Raw genomic sequence first — 13728 nt, 5'->3', positions numbered from 1 at the left:
TCATTCTATATTCCGTCTATAATGAATATTGAATGTGAAAATACACTGAATCACACTTTTAATATATGGAAAGTGGGGGGATAAACAATCAATAGAAAATAATTGCAAATGTTGTGCTTCCAGGCCATTTTGCACAGCGAGGGTCACATGGACGACGGGCTGACGCTGTCTCGTTCTCAGAGGGAAGAATCTCACTCGGCCAGACTCGTCCGGAGTGCTACTCTCCTCTTCAGCCGCTTTATCAGGTGATGGTCCGTGTAATTACACCCTCAGATATTTGGTACAGCGACAGTGATATATCAGCCAGACCAATATTGGCCTATTACAGATAAATTGGTAAAGGTTTATATTGTATAGGCTGATGTTTAATACGGATAATAGCACACGCACACACACACAAATGCAGACTTCAGCAGAATTGGAATGCCTTAAGGATTTTCTTGTCGTACACAGAACCACAGCGATACCCTAAGAAATTTTGAAGAATACCATGGGATTCCTCCCATGCTTTTAAAAAGTGGTTCTTGCATAATTAACTGGGAGAAAACTCTGAGATATGGAATCACTTGAGGCTCTGAACATTTCTCAAACTTTCTATTTTCTCTCTGTATAAAAAACTAGAATACATCAGAATCATACATTTGCCTCCCATAACTTTCCAGTCTGTGTAACATGCATCACTCTCCACCGTTGATTCCGATAAGCAGCCCAGAGCATAAGTCATAGTTGATGGTTTTCAAATCCAGGCCTGCTTTACCACGAGAAGATTTAAAGGTCTGGTAGTTTGAGTCCAGGCTGGAAACTAATCAGGTCTGTGAAATATACTATTGTTGTATTCCTCATGCACATCTGCTGTAGGAAAGTGGATGGCTTCAGTCAGCAAGGACACCTGTCATCTGTCAGCATGCCGACAGAGATGGTGATGTGCAGTCTGCAGGATCTAATAAAGTACTTCCAACCTCTGGAGGGGCTTGGCCATGAAGCTAAACAGAACAGCATGGCAGCTCTAAAGAATCGGCAAAACATGTTTCAAGAAGAGGTAACTACATGTGTGATAGTTTCAACTTGACCTATATTTTATTCGTTTGACAGTGTTTCATACGTGTACCCCTGTATCTTCTCAGGGGGTGATAGCTCTTGTGCTAGATTGTATTGATCGTCTACACCAGTACAGCAGCGCTTCTGATTTTGCTGAGTCTGCTCAGGGTGAGATGGGAGAAGAATGGGAGACAATCCTCAACCGCTTCTATGAGCTACTGGGTGAGAATGAACACACATCTAGTATAGACACCTTGTCATCTGCAGAACTGAGCCCACAACATTTATTATCTACAGATACAAATGTTTTCTCTGTAATATTTACTGAGCATTCATATGCATTTTGCTAAAAATATCAATTTAAAGTGATAAATTGTTGAAATGTGGTTTATACACTCTGTCATTTTGCATAAAATACATGGATCGATGAATCCTGAGCCTCCTCCTCACACTCGCTTCTCTTTCTCTCTCCAGCTGCTTTGATCCAGGGAAACCGTGTAAACTGTGCACATTTCTCATGTTCTCTGGACTGGCTGATTAGCCGACTAGACCGACTGGAGGCCTCCTCTGGTTGGTTGAACTTGTACTTATTCTATTTTCACTTGCAAAATATTCACAAATTACCACATCCTTGGGTATCAATATGTCTCCGTGCAGCAGCCGAAGTTTTTTGGTTTGTCTGTCGTCCATCTGTCTGTCCCTTGAATGTGAATGTGACATACTAGCGACACCTGCTGGGAATTTTATTACACCTGACACAAACATTTACTTGGACTCAAGGATGACCTGAATCAAATTTGGAGGTCATAGATTTTGTGACCTCACAAGACCCTTTTTGCCTTATTTTAAGAACACATATTTACGTAGACTCGCAGATAAACCTATTAGATAATGAATGTCAACGTTGAGGGCCACGTTTTAAATGGTGAAATATTCCCGGTGTTTAATGTTATCTGCTGCATATTAAGTCAGAATTTATCTTATCTCAGCATCATAGCAAGCACTCGTGATATTAAAGGCTGCACTGCAAAGTATCTTCCGCATATTAATGAGCAATTACAAACTGTCATGTACAGGAGTCTTGGAGGTTCTGCACTGTATCCTAGTGGAAAGTCCTGAAGCACTCAATGTCATCAAAGAAGGACACATTCAATCCATCATCTCTTTTCTTGACAAGCATGGATGCAACCATAAGGTAGTATATTTAGTATTTGACTTTGATTTTAAAATAGTATAAGCTTTATCAATACTGGAAGCCAAAATATAATATATTATCAATATGTTCATGCTACATTTGGGTTCATTGGCTGAAAAGCTGCAGCTCGTCCAAATACGTTTCTTTGTGTGAGGAAATACAAAAGCAAAGAAAAGCCGATTGCAGCCTCAGTCGCGGTTGTTGAACTTTTCCCCCTAATGTGGGATCATTTCCACGTGTTTATGGAGCCGCTGCTTGATGGGGTGTTGACAGGTTGCTTTCCAGGTTCTAGAGGTGCTACGCTCTCTGTGTGTGTGCAACGGGGTGGCGGTGCGGTCCAATCAGAACCACATCTGCGACAGCCTGCTGCCAGACAGAGACTCGCTGCTCCAAACACGTCTGGTTAATCAGGTCATCAGGTACGATCGAGAATACCTTCTCCTTCTTTTCTTTTTAAGTTATTCTTCTCTCTTCCATTCTGTCTCATTCTTTTCTTATTCAGTGTTTTTGGTCTTTTTCCTCTGCTGTTTGTCTCTTTTACATTTCAGACACACAAACGTCACACAAATTTATATCTAAACATCTTAAAAATAATATCCAAGCTCAGAAATCAAGTGCTGGAAGGAGAATATCTTCCCATAATCTGTCCTACATTTTGTATTCACTCTTGGAGAATCATTTAATGAGTGTTTCTTTTCCCTCTTGTCCCCTCTTGTGCTTTCTATTCGATTTGTTTAGTTAACTGTAGAGATCGCACTGCTGCAGGCTTTTGTGTCCTTGAAGTTTTCCATTCTGCTCTGCTGTACACATCCTTGATACGAGATACACTTTATCTTTCTCCACAGTAGAGCACTCTGCTCTTTCTCCGGTGGACTTGAGTTAATTGAAGAATTACTTGTCTCCTTCAGTGTCGCCTCTTAATTAGCTGCACAAATTATTTTTGTCTGAAGAGGTCAAACCACTAATGTTGAAGTCAGAGCTCACATGTCTTTATCTCAGCCGTATCCAATGAGACTGTGGAAAGGTTAGAGGCTATAAGGTGCTGTGACTCATCTTTGGCCATTTTTTTGTCATTTCTATCATATTTGATCTTCTTCTTCTGTCTCTCAATATTTGGGGCCACTGTGCGAAGCAGTTTCCATTTTCCTTTTCCTTTGAGCTTGTGTTGTTTTTGCACTCAATCTGCCCTGTCGTCCACAGCAGCTGCCTTCTTTTATCACTCTTTCCTCTATCAACAGCCCATTTTGCTCCTCAGGCCTTATAGCTTATTTTGTCTCATATTCCAAACACCTGCTCAGTCCAATCCCCAGTTCTCTCTTCCTCCTCTAGCCATTACTCATGCTATCACTCTTACTTCTTGTCCAACTAAATGTCTCATTAGTACCTCTGCTTTCATACATCTCATCGGTTTTCCCTCTCATTTCCATTTTCTCTTCCTTACCCTACCACATTTTTGCCCAGTCCTTTCAGATTCCCCTCTTACATATTTCTCCTTGTCTGTATCTAGCTTTCTTATCTATTATTATCCAATCTCTAACATCATCTTAACAAAGTCATATTTTTCGCTCTGTGTCCTTTTCCCTGTCTCTCAACCCCCCCACCCTACCTCTTCGGTCCTAATGTCTCATATGTCCTGAGAGCTCTGTCAAGGGCAAGGTTGAAGTCATTACATGAACTAGCATTTATTCTCCAGATGTCATCTCTGTCCTGATTTAATTCGAGCAACATATTGCAGATTTTCCCGTCCACAAACCTTTTTCGTGTTATTGCTTCTCATGCTCTGATTCTAAATCTTCTCTGGTAATTTAGTTTCAGCACCAGCAGTGGAAGGTCAACCTCCAACAAAATGCCTGCTCTGTGTTTGGTTTATATATTTATACCAATGAAATGTGATGTGCTCATCGAAGTTGAGTTATGGTCTCTGTGGGCTGCACCAAATTCCCAGAATAAGGGAATAGCAGTGTGTGATCCTACACTGAGCAGTATGGTAAAAATGAGCTACTAGTATTATATGGCTGTACAATTGAATTCAATGTTCATGCATGACTGTGAAGATTATGATGTAAGTCTTACATTTATGGATATTTTCTTTTATCATCCTATGTGAAGTGTCTGAGCAGTGAAACATTTAAATTAAATTAAAACGGAAAGGATAACAAACATTAAAAGTGGAGAATGCTAAAACATATAGAATAGTTACTAAAAAAGGAGAGTGATTGATTCAGCAATACATTAAATGGAGGAGAGCAGTACATAAAATGGATGGGTACTCTTTAATTACAGGCTTATTAAAAGCTTGCAATAATTGGTGTTTTTAATCTGCTGACATTACTTGCAGCAACCCTCAGGTCAAGTGGTAGAGAATCCCAGTTAGTGGGTCTGTAATAACAAACCAAGTAAAACTATAAACTATAACTTCTAACTATGAAAGGCTCCACCATCATCTGAGTTTTCTTCCATATTTCTCTACCTCCTGTGGACTTCAATCTTCACAGCATGAGACCGAACATCTTCCTGGCACTGGGGGATGATTCAGCGCAGCATCGACGGTGGTACTACGAGCTGGTTGTGGACCACGTGGACCCGTTCCTCACACCTGAGCCCACTCATCTGCGTGTGGGCTGGGCATGCTCGGAGGGCTACCACCCCAGGCCCACAGGAGGAGAAGGCTGGGGGGGCAACGGGGTGGGAGACGACCTCTGCTCGTATGGCTTTGATGGGCTTCAGCTCTGGTCGGGTGAGGATGAGACACAGTAGTCAGTAGTTCAGTAGAATTGCTTCTAGGGATGCTGCTCACTGAATGAATGCATGAATAACCATATTTCAGTCTTGAGTCGTTATCTGAATAAAGATATGATTGAAATGTAGGTTGGTGACATCACCTCCACAGGGAGATTAAAAAGAAAGACAGAAAATTCAACATGACCTATTTTTAAAGTTTAATTCGTAATCTCTGATCTAAAATTGATTTACAGCCAAGTCGAGAAAATATGAAGACTTGTGTATATCTTTCCAAACATCCATTTTTAGAGATGGTTCAAATTAAAAATCCTATCATTGCTTTTTATTTAGTGCCATAAAAGGATTATATGGGATTTTACCATGCTTGATTAAACCGAACCAAAGAGAAATTCAGTTAAAATGGATTCTTCTTAATTATCTTGTAGAAACAATTTGACATTTCAGTGACCCCCATTGTGGAGCAACACTTCATTATTCAGGGCGAGCCGGGGACATGTTACTGTTTGTTCCTCGAGACTGAACAGAGACGATAATAAATCATCATCAGCCGCAGTAAATCTTGAGTTTGCCGCGGCTGCCAAACTTTTGATTACGACAAAGATGTGTCCGTGTAAATTGACGATGAACAGACTTGCTGCCCTTTTAGTTGTGTCTAGTCTGGGTAAACAACAGTGAATACAAAGTGGACTGATTCCATATTGGCAATTTAGAAGTGTCCTGTCAGGATGATTTATGTCAGATTCTGCTAGAATGAATATGAGCCTCCGATGTTAAAATCGCTGGGTGCATTCATGCATTGTATTCACATTCTTGTATTTTAAAGTACTGGGAGATAACATTTAATAAAACATGGATGACTTAAGCAACTATGTTCACTGAATTTTAGGCTGCGTGGGCCGCAGGGTGAGCTCACCTTTCCCCCACTTGCTGAGAAGCGACGATGTGGTCAGCTGCTGCCTGGACCTCGGCACTCGCTGCATCTCTTTCCGGGTCAACGGGCTGCCTGTGCAGGGCATGTTGGAGAACTTCAGTGTCGACGGCCTCCTTCACCCTGTGGTCAGCTTCTCTGCTGGAATCAAGTGAGTAGAGGAGACACGATAACCCTTTTGGTTTCTCTCAAGTTAATTTTGAGAGTTTATGTTTATGTTTTTAAACTCATGCCATGTCCTATTTCTCGACACCAGGGTTCGTTTTCTGTTAGGCGGAAGACATGGAGAGTTTCGCTTCCTGCCACCACCAGGTTTTGCTCCATGCTCGGAGGCTCTGCTCCCGAGAGTCAAGCTGAAGGTAGAACCATGTCAGAAATACATCTGGGATCTCGGAGAAGGAAAACAAGAGCTCATCGGCCCATTAGTACCTGTCACTCCAGTTACCTTCACTCCCACACCAGTAGACATCAGCAAGGTAAAAGAAAGCAGTCAAATCAAACAGATTTTTATTTCCCCATATTTTGCGAAGATAAATTGCTAATTTATGTTCTTATTTTAAGATTTCAGATTAAAAAAAATTCTGATACAAATATTTTGAATATTTACATCCAATTTTAAATGGATCTTTCCAATGAACAGGTGGCACTGCCCTCACAACTTGAGGATATCCGGGAAAAAATGGCTGAGAACATCCATGAGCTCTGGGTTATCGACAAGATTGACCTTGGATGGACAAATGGACCTGTGAGGAAATAGAAGCGTATATGCTGGCATTATTTAATCATGCATGCATCAAATTAATTATTATTTAAACCCCTATGTACAGTGTGAAAACTATGAGCTTTTGTCAAACAGGTGAAAGATGAGAGTAAGAGGCATGATCCATGTTTGGTGGAGTTCTCCAAGCTGCCAGAGCAGGAGAGGAACCAGAACGTTCAGGTGGCTCAGGACACCCTCAGGTGAAATCTATGACCAATATCATACAAAAGAAACAAACTCATGTCTAATTTAATTAATTTGTTGAACAAAATTTATAAATATGTACCAGTTTTGTAATCAGTGTTTCTGTATATTTCCGAACTGAAGGACTCTGCTTGCTCTCGGATTTCACGTTGGTTTGACTGATGACCGTGCGGCAGACAGAGTCAAATACATGAGACTAGCCACCAAGTATGTAAATATCATTATGTTTAATTGCATTTAGTTTGTAGCCACAAATATTGCTAAAGGGCAACAACATCAGAGCCATCTGGTCATTCTTTTATTTTATGTTTCTCAGATATGAACAGCCCAGTGGCTATCGACCTGCCCCAGTTGACTTGAGACAGGTTTCTCTGAGTCCAGCCCACGAGGAAGTGGCTAACCTGCTGGCAGAGAACGATCACAATGTCTGGGCCAGAGAGCGCATCAAACATGGATGGACCTACGGAGCCCAGCAGGTTTCTGTTCTGTATTATTGCATTGACCAGACCCCGCTGAGGAGGAACAATATTTTTTCATTCATAATATTGCATGTTGTCTATAGACCTTGAATGAAAATGGACATAGACTCCGGGTCAGGAAATTGAAGCTAATGCAGAGATGTCTCAAATCTGTATCCTCTAATATCATCAGGCAAAATCTTCTCTCAAACTTTTTCCTCAGGAGTTTATCATCTCAATCATTTCAGTACCACATGATGTTTGTGTAATAGTCTTTCTTAAAGTAAAACCTTGCTGTCCAATGGGTTACAGGTGTATGTGGGTGTGCAGTGTCCTTGAGCTTTGACTCAGGGTCAACCCCTGCTTCTCCAAATATGGCTACTGCTCGTGTAAAAGAACAAAAGTATTCCCGGGTTACTGTTTGCTGACATGTATAGTTGACCCGTATTGCTCTTTGCATGTGTGTTACCAGGATGTGAAAGCCAAGCGGAGTCCATACCTGGTGCCTTACAGCCTGCTTGATGAAAGGAGCAGGAGAATGGGCCGAGAGAGTGTCAGAGAGGCAGTGTGTACTCTACTGGCCTACGGTTACAGCCTGGAGCCCATCAACCAAGAACGGGGTATGTAACTTAGTCCTGTTACTAGTTATAGCTCAGTCAATACCCCCTTATTTATTGTAACCAGCTCAAGATATTACAATTCAAGTTGCAGCTCTCTTTTTTTATTGAGTAAAACTTTGTATATCATTTGACACTCTGCAACTTCTGTGAACATTGTCATGCAAAGTAAAAGTTCTGTTTAATGGGGCTTGAATGCAAATCGCTTATTTTTGCACATCACCATATTTTCTCTGTTGTTGTGTTTACAGGCACATTATCAAACGCTTGTCTCTCCTCAGCTGAGAAGTGCACAGTGTTCAGACCAGATAAATCATGCGCTGTGACTCAGGGGAAGTGGTATTATGAATTTGAAATATTGACTCCAGGGAGTATGAGAGTGGGCTGGGCCAGACCAGGCTGTATCCCTGATAAAGAGCTCGGCTCAGATGACCAGGCATACGTCTTTGATGGATGTGAGGTGAGATATTTAAGGTTTACAGCTCTGAACACAGCAATAAGACCAGAGAACTTGTTGAAACAACACAGATCATAGTTAGACTTCAAATGTGTGTTTTCTCTGGCATAATGAAATCAAATATCTTTGAAATAAAAGTCTTAATCTGTTCAAATACTGGTTATGTGATCATTGGTAAAGCGAGAGGAGGATTTTAGTAGAGCAGACAGAACTTAGTTACATCAGACATTTAATTAAGCAAACCCTGATTCAACAATGATCGTGATCAAAGCCATTCACCATTATAAAATAAAATATGAGGTTTATAGGAAAAAGCTCACTGGCGCACAGCTCTCATTAATCTGCCGGGCTGACTCTGATCCTCCTTCTTCCTTCTCTCTTTACCTCATTCTGAGCCGTGGTGATTCCTATTTCAGACAAAATTCTCCTCCTGTTGCTTTCAGGCTCAGTGGTACCACCAGGGTGGTGAGCCCCTGGGACGTCCGTGGCAGAGAGGGGACGTGGTGGGTTGTTTGGTGGACATGGCTGAACGCACCATGCTGGTCACGCTCAACGGGGAGGTGCTGTTTAATGACAGAGGATCAGAGCTGGCTGCCAAAGACATCGATTTCAGCGACGGTCTGGAGGAGCTTTTGACTTTCTATTGACTGAAAGATAATAAACCACAACAAAGATTTCTATTTACACTGTACTGTTCATACAGTATATTAAAGATTTTCATTTTGTCTCTCCACATATTTCTTAGGCCTGTTGCCCGTGGTCAGTGTCGGGGTGAACCAGGTGGGGAGGCTGAACCTGGGTCGCCACGTGGCCTCTCTGCAGTACTTCACAGTGTGTGGTCAGCAGGAAGGCTTTGAGCCCTTTGCTGTCAACATGGCCAGAGATCCAGCTCTGTGGATGAGTTGGAAACAGCCTCAGTTTTCCTCCATACCACCTGATGATCACAGTCTCCAGGTTAGTTTATGCAGTTGATAGACTTTCTCACCTTTATATGTTAACAGGTGTTTTGTCCTTTGCATGGCTGCTTATAGAACTGGTCAACTCACACTGATCCTGAAAAATCTTGTTCAAATCTTACTCAAGGTCACTAAAATCAGCGGCTCAACGGAGTCCTTGTCCAGCCTGAGGGTCGCTCAGCGGTTGTTTGCTCACCACAGCGGAGGCAGTGAGATGGGCTTTTACCGGCTCAGCATGTCTGTTGAATGTGCTGATGTCCTCACCAGCCCTGCAGCGGGGCTGCTTCCCTCGGCCTCCAACTCTCTCTCTCCAGGTTAAGATGGTATTACAGCATCATATACAGTTCATAGAGGAAGTGCTCGGTTTGCCAAAAAACACAGAAAACAAATGACGTCATTAGTGCTGTGGCTTGTACAAATAACCGACCTGTCACAAGAAGAACATTTTACAAAATTATAAATGAGATCTAGATAGCCGTTGCTTCCATTTATCCAGATTGCTGATATTCTTACATTATGAGCTTGGTGAGCTGCTCAGTTTAAGCTCCCCCAGGCCTTGCTGTAATTAATGTTCATTGTTCTTTTTTAGGACGGAAAGAGCAGGAGGAATTGGACTCTGACTTTGAAGTGCTGATGAAGTCAGCTCACGGTTTCGCCGGCTCGAGAGATGAGCTCAACCATAAGGATCATAGCCAGGAGAAAACATCAAGATTGAAACAACGGTAGATTGTCGAGAGCTGAAATTAGGAACATACTATGTGTACTGAGATGAGTATAATTTGGAATATAGAAGTATTAGCTTAGAAGCACAAACCTTAGTTTGAGTTGTTAGTTTTGGCAGAGATGTATGATTTAATGTATTTCGTGTATTGTTTGTTTTTCTATAATTGCAAAATTAAATAAAACCGAAAACCGAAAAAATTCAAGTTGTTACAAGTGGCAAGGAGATGCAAACAGGCTATTGTGTCACTACAGTCATTATTAATCTGCAAATTTCATTGTGCTGCTCATTAATGTGTGTTTCTGCTCTGTAAGGTTCATGTTGAAGAAAACGAAACCAGGCCTAGTCAGCAGCAACTCGTCTGCACGGCTCCTTGAAGATGTGGTTGTTGACAAAGATGACCATGGTCACCTCATCCAGAGCTCCAGAGTAAGGGTCATTATTTCATCCCATCTGAACCAGATAACCACAGAACATACATAATAAAATCTGCACTGACAACAAAAACCAATGTTTTTAAACTGTAATATTTAAATGACCTGTAATTAGCAAGAAATAATGACGATAAAGTCTTAATGTGTTTAGGCGCCCTGCTGCCTTAGAATCCAGTGAAGTGATACAAATTGTGCTGCAGGGCTTGTGCAGCGCTGCTAGATAATCACCTGCCACATTATGATAATGTAGAATACACAATGCAAATACCAAACACTGACACCAGCTGACCTCTGGGTTTCAGTATTACTACTCAGTGAGGGTTCTTCCTGGCCAGGAGCCGTTCAATGTGTGGGTAGGCTGGGTGACCTCTGACTTTCATCAGCATGACATGACATTTGACACCGACTATGTCCACGCCGTGACTGTCACCCTCGGAGACGACAGCGGCAAAGTCCAGGAAAGGTCAGTGTGTATTAAGACATAACATTTTTACTATGGATGGTTTTCACCAAGAATTTAAATACTTAAATTAAATGCATTTTAGATATAGCTGATAATTGCCATGATATCCTTTGTAGTCTATATTGTATAAACAAATTAATGATAGTGTCCCTCTCCTTGTCCACAGTGTGAAGCGCTGTAATTGTTACATGCTGTGCGCTGGAGAAGCTACAGGCTTGTCTCAGAGTCGAAGAAGTACAGGGTTAGAAATTGGCTGTTTGATTGACACAGCCACTGGGCTGCTCACCTTCACCTCCAGTGGAGTGGAGATGTCAGCGTTCTACCAAGTAGGTCACACAGGAATATTTCTGATTGGCAGAATAACTTACCTCATTATCTAAAGGAAACAATGTTTAATATGTTGCATTGTATTACTAAACTTAAGGTTTAACTGTTGATCAGGTGGAAGCCCGTACCAAGCTGTTTCCTGCTGTTTTTGTCAAACCAACCACGGGCAACATGTTTCAGTTTGAATTGGGACGTGTAAAGGTAAAGGAAGTTTTCATTATCAATCATGTCAAATATGTTAGAGGAACATTGTGATACATAAAAAAAAGCGACATGTTGTTGAAAGAATGGATCTGTAGTTTATCAGGTTGTAGCTCAAATCAGTGAACAGTGCAGTTGTGAGAGGTTTCTTCTTTTATAAAACTTTTGATGGTCTGATATAACATTACTTTTATTTATCTTTCTCTTGGTCCAGAATGTGATGCCCCTGTCGGCAGGTTTGCTTCGCAGCCAAAGAAGAAATACCACTGCTCAGTGTCCTCCAAGGTTTCAGGTCCAGTATCTCAGCCCAGTTTCGTGGACCAGAGTCCCAGAGCACGCATTACAGGTGTTGGTTGATCGGCCAGATGAGCACCATGGCTGGAGAGTCCAGTGCTCTGAGCCTCAGCAAGTCATGACCCTTCAGATCCCTGATGAAAACAGGTCAAAGAGCAGATCTAAACTTTGCTAATGCTATAATCTAAAACATCTTTTGAGTTTTAATTAGTTCTTGATTGAGCAATAACACTGACATTGACAATACCGTTTTTTTCTTTTTTTATGATATATACATTTAGGTGTGTCGACATTTTGGAGTTGTCCGAACTTGATGATCTCTTGACCTTTCACCACCACACCCTGCTCCTCTACTGCTCTTTATGCGCCCTGGGAAACACCAGAGTTTGCCATGTCCTCTGCAGTCACGTGGATCAGTCCCAGGTCCTTCATGCCATTCAGAATCCCCAACTCCCAGGACCACTCCGCGCCGCATTCTACCAGCTCCTTATTCAGGTGATTGCTTATTGGAGTTCATGTTAATTTGATTAGTGACTACAGGATAAGAAATCTTCTTAGTATAAATAAATAAATATACATTTTCTTGTTGCTTAGGTCCACCTCAGCAGCCACAGCACAGCATTCCTCATGATGAACCACGAATACATTGTGCCTATGACGGACCAGACCAGACAAATCACTCTTTATCCTGATAGTGTGAACAGGGGGGGTGGTCCACCTCCAGAACGAATTCCATGCTCTCGTCTTAGCACATCCCTTAAACCACAGATGCACTTCTCCAGCCCTTGTTTTGTGAGGAGTGTCGGGATGGAAACAGATGATGCAGTTGAAAGCGTCTGCACAGACAGCCCAGAAATCCCTCTGGACATATTAAAGAGTCTCACTGGGGAGATGCTGACTGCGGGGGTGTGGGCCGTGGGTCAGGGTGTGAGGGATCCTGTAGGAGGCAGCATTGAGCTTCTGCTGGTTCCCCTAATTAGACTCTTCTATACCCTGCTGGTAATGGGTGTATTTGGGGATGAAGATCTCTGTAAAGTTCTGAGACTGATAGAACCTGCAGTCTTCTCCCTAGATGTTGAATCCACTGAAGGGAAAGAGGAAGAAGATGTGAATGATGATAATGAAAAGGAATGGAAAGGGGTTAGCGAGAAGGAAAACGACACTCCCACACAGGGACTTCTTCAGATGAAGCTTCCAGAAGCTGTCAAGCTTGAGGTGAACCAATAAGAAGATTTCTCACATTGGATGTAATTTGGGATGAGCTTCAGTTGTGTTGTCACTGTCTCACGAGTGGTTTAAAATAAAGCATAAAGCCTTTCTCTCCCCAGCTCTGCCATCTTCTGTCCTACCTGTGTGACAGCCAGGTGCGTCACAGGGTGGAAGCTGCGGTCGCCTTCTCTGACAACTTTGCCGGGCGGCTTCAGGAGAACCAGCGCTATCGCTACAACCAGGTCATGCAGGCGCTCAACATGTCGGCCGCCCTCACTGCCCGCAAGACCAAGGAGTTCCGCTCACCTCCACAGGAGCAGGTCCGATAGGCTGAAATCAGATCGGGAAATGTCAGAGGATTAGAACCCCCGATATGTTTGTGTCATCTGTTTATCTGTGTTCAGATCAACATGCTGCTGAGCTTCAGAGAGGATGAGCAGCAGGAGACTTGTCCGTGTCCTGTGGAAACCCAACAGCTCCTGCTGGACTTCCATCGGCTCCTGAACACACACTGTGGTCGGAACACTGTATTATCTTTGAGTCTGATTTATAAAAGAGCCCCTCTTCCACCACATTGCTTTGTGTGCACTCGCTCAATAAACCCTCTGAGATCTTCAAGAATATCTCCTATACGAGGTCGTGCTGTCTCATGTCAGCACTCTGCTGCTTTTTTCTGTAACACCCATAAATCAATCAGATCGAATCAGCCTATCTGACGATGTGA

At 42.4% G+C, this 13728-nt stretch overlaps 1 protein-coding gene across 1 annotated transcript in view; it reads left to right on the top strand.

Moving 5' to 3' along the window:
• ryr2b (ryanodine receptor 2b (cardiac)) overlaps positions 1-13728 on the top strand; it is a 64369-nt gene that overhangs the window by 5752 nt on the left and 44889 nt on the right. The window contains 28 exon segments of the mRNA XM_053436801.1: positions 124-245; positions 859-1039; positions 1125-1260; positions 1513-1608; positions 2115-2233; positions 2519-2652; positions 4729-4970; positions 5862-6054; positions 6160-6379; positions 6544-6648; positions 6760-6863; positions 6991-7074; positions 7184-7343; positions 7798-7945; positions 8194-8402; positions 8843-9017; positions 9145-9353; positions 9483-9669; positions 9945-10077; positions 10391-10505; positions 10813-10973; positions 11140-11299; positions 11415-11501; positions 11716-11942; positions 12077-12290; positions 12390-13010; positions 13124-13324; positions 13409-13520. Of these exon segments, the coding sequence (XP_053292776.1) occupies positions 124-245; positions 859-1039; positions 1125-1260; positions 1513-1608; positions 2115-2233; positions 2519-2652; positions 4729-4970; positions 5862-6054; positions 6160-6379; positions 6544-6648; positions 6760-6863; positions 6991-7074; positions 7184-7343; positions 7798-7945; positions 8194-8402; positions 8843-9017; positions 9145-9353; positions 9483-9669; positions 9945-10077; positions 10391-10505; positions 10813-10973; positions 11140-11299; positions 11415-11501; positions 11716-11942; positions 12077-12290; positions 12390-13010; positions 13124-13324; positions 13409-13520 (4855 nt within the window).

This window comes from Pleuronectes platessa, chromosome 12 (assembly GCF_947347685.1).
Source record: "Pleuronectes platessa chromosome 12, fPlePla1.1, whole genome shotgun sequence".
Taxonomy (NCBI): Eukaryota; Metazoa; Chordata; class Actinopteri; order Pleuronectiformes; family Pleuronectidae; genus Pleuronectes; species Pleuronectes platessa.
This window is presented reverse-complemented; position numbering and strand designations above follow the sequence as displayed.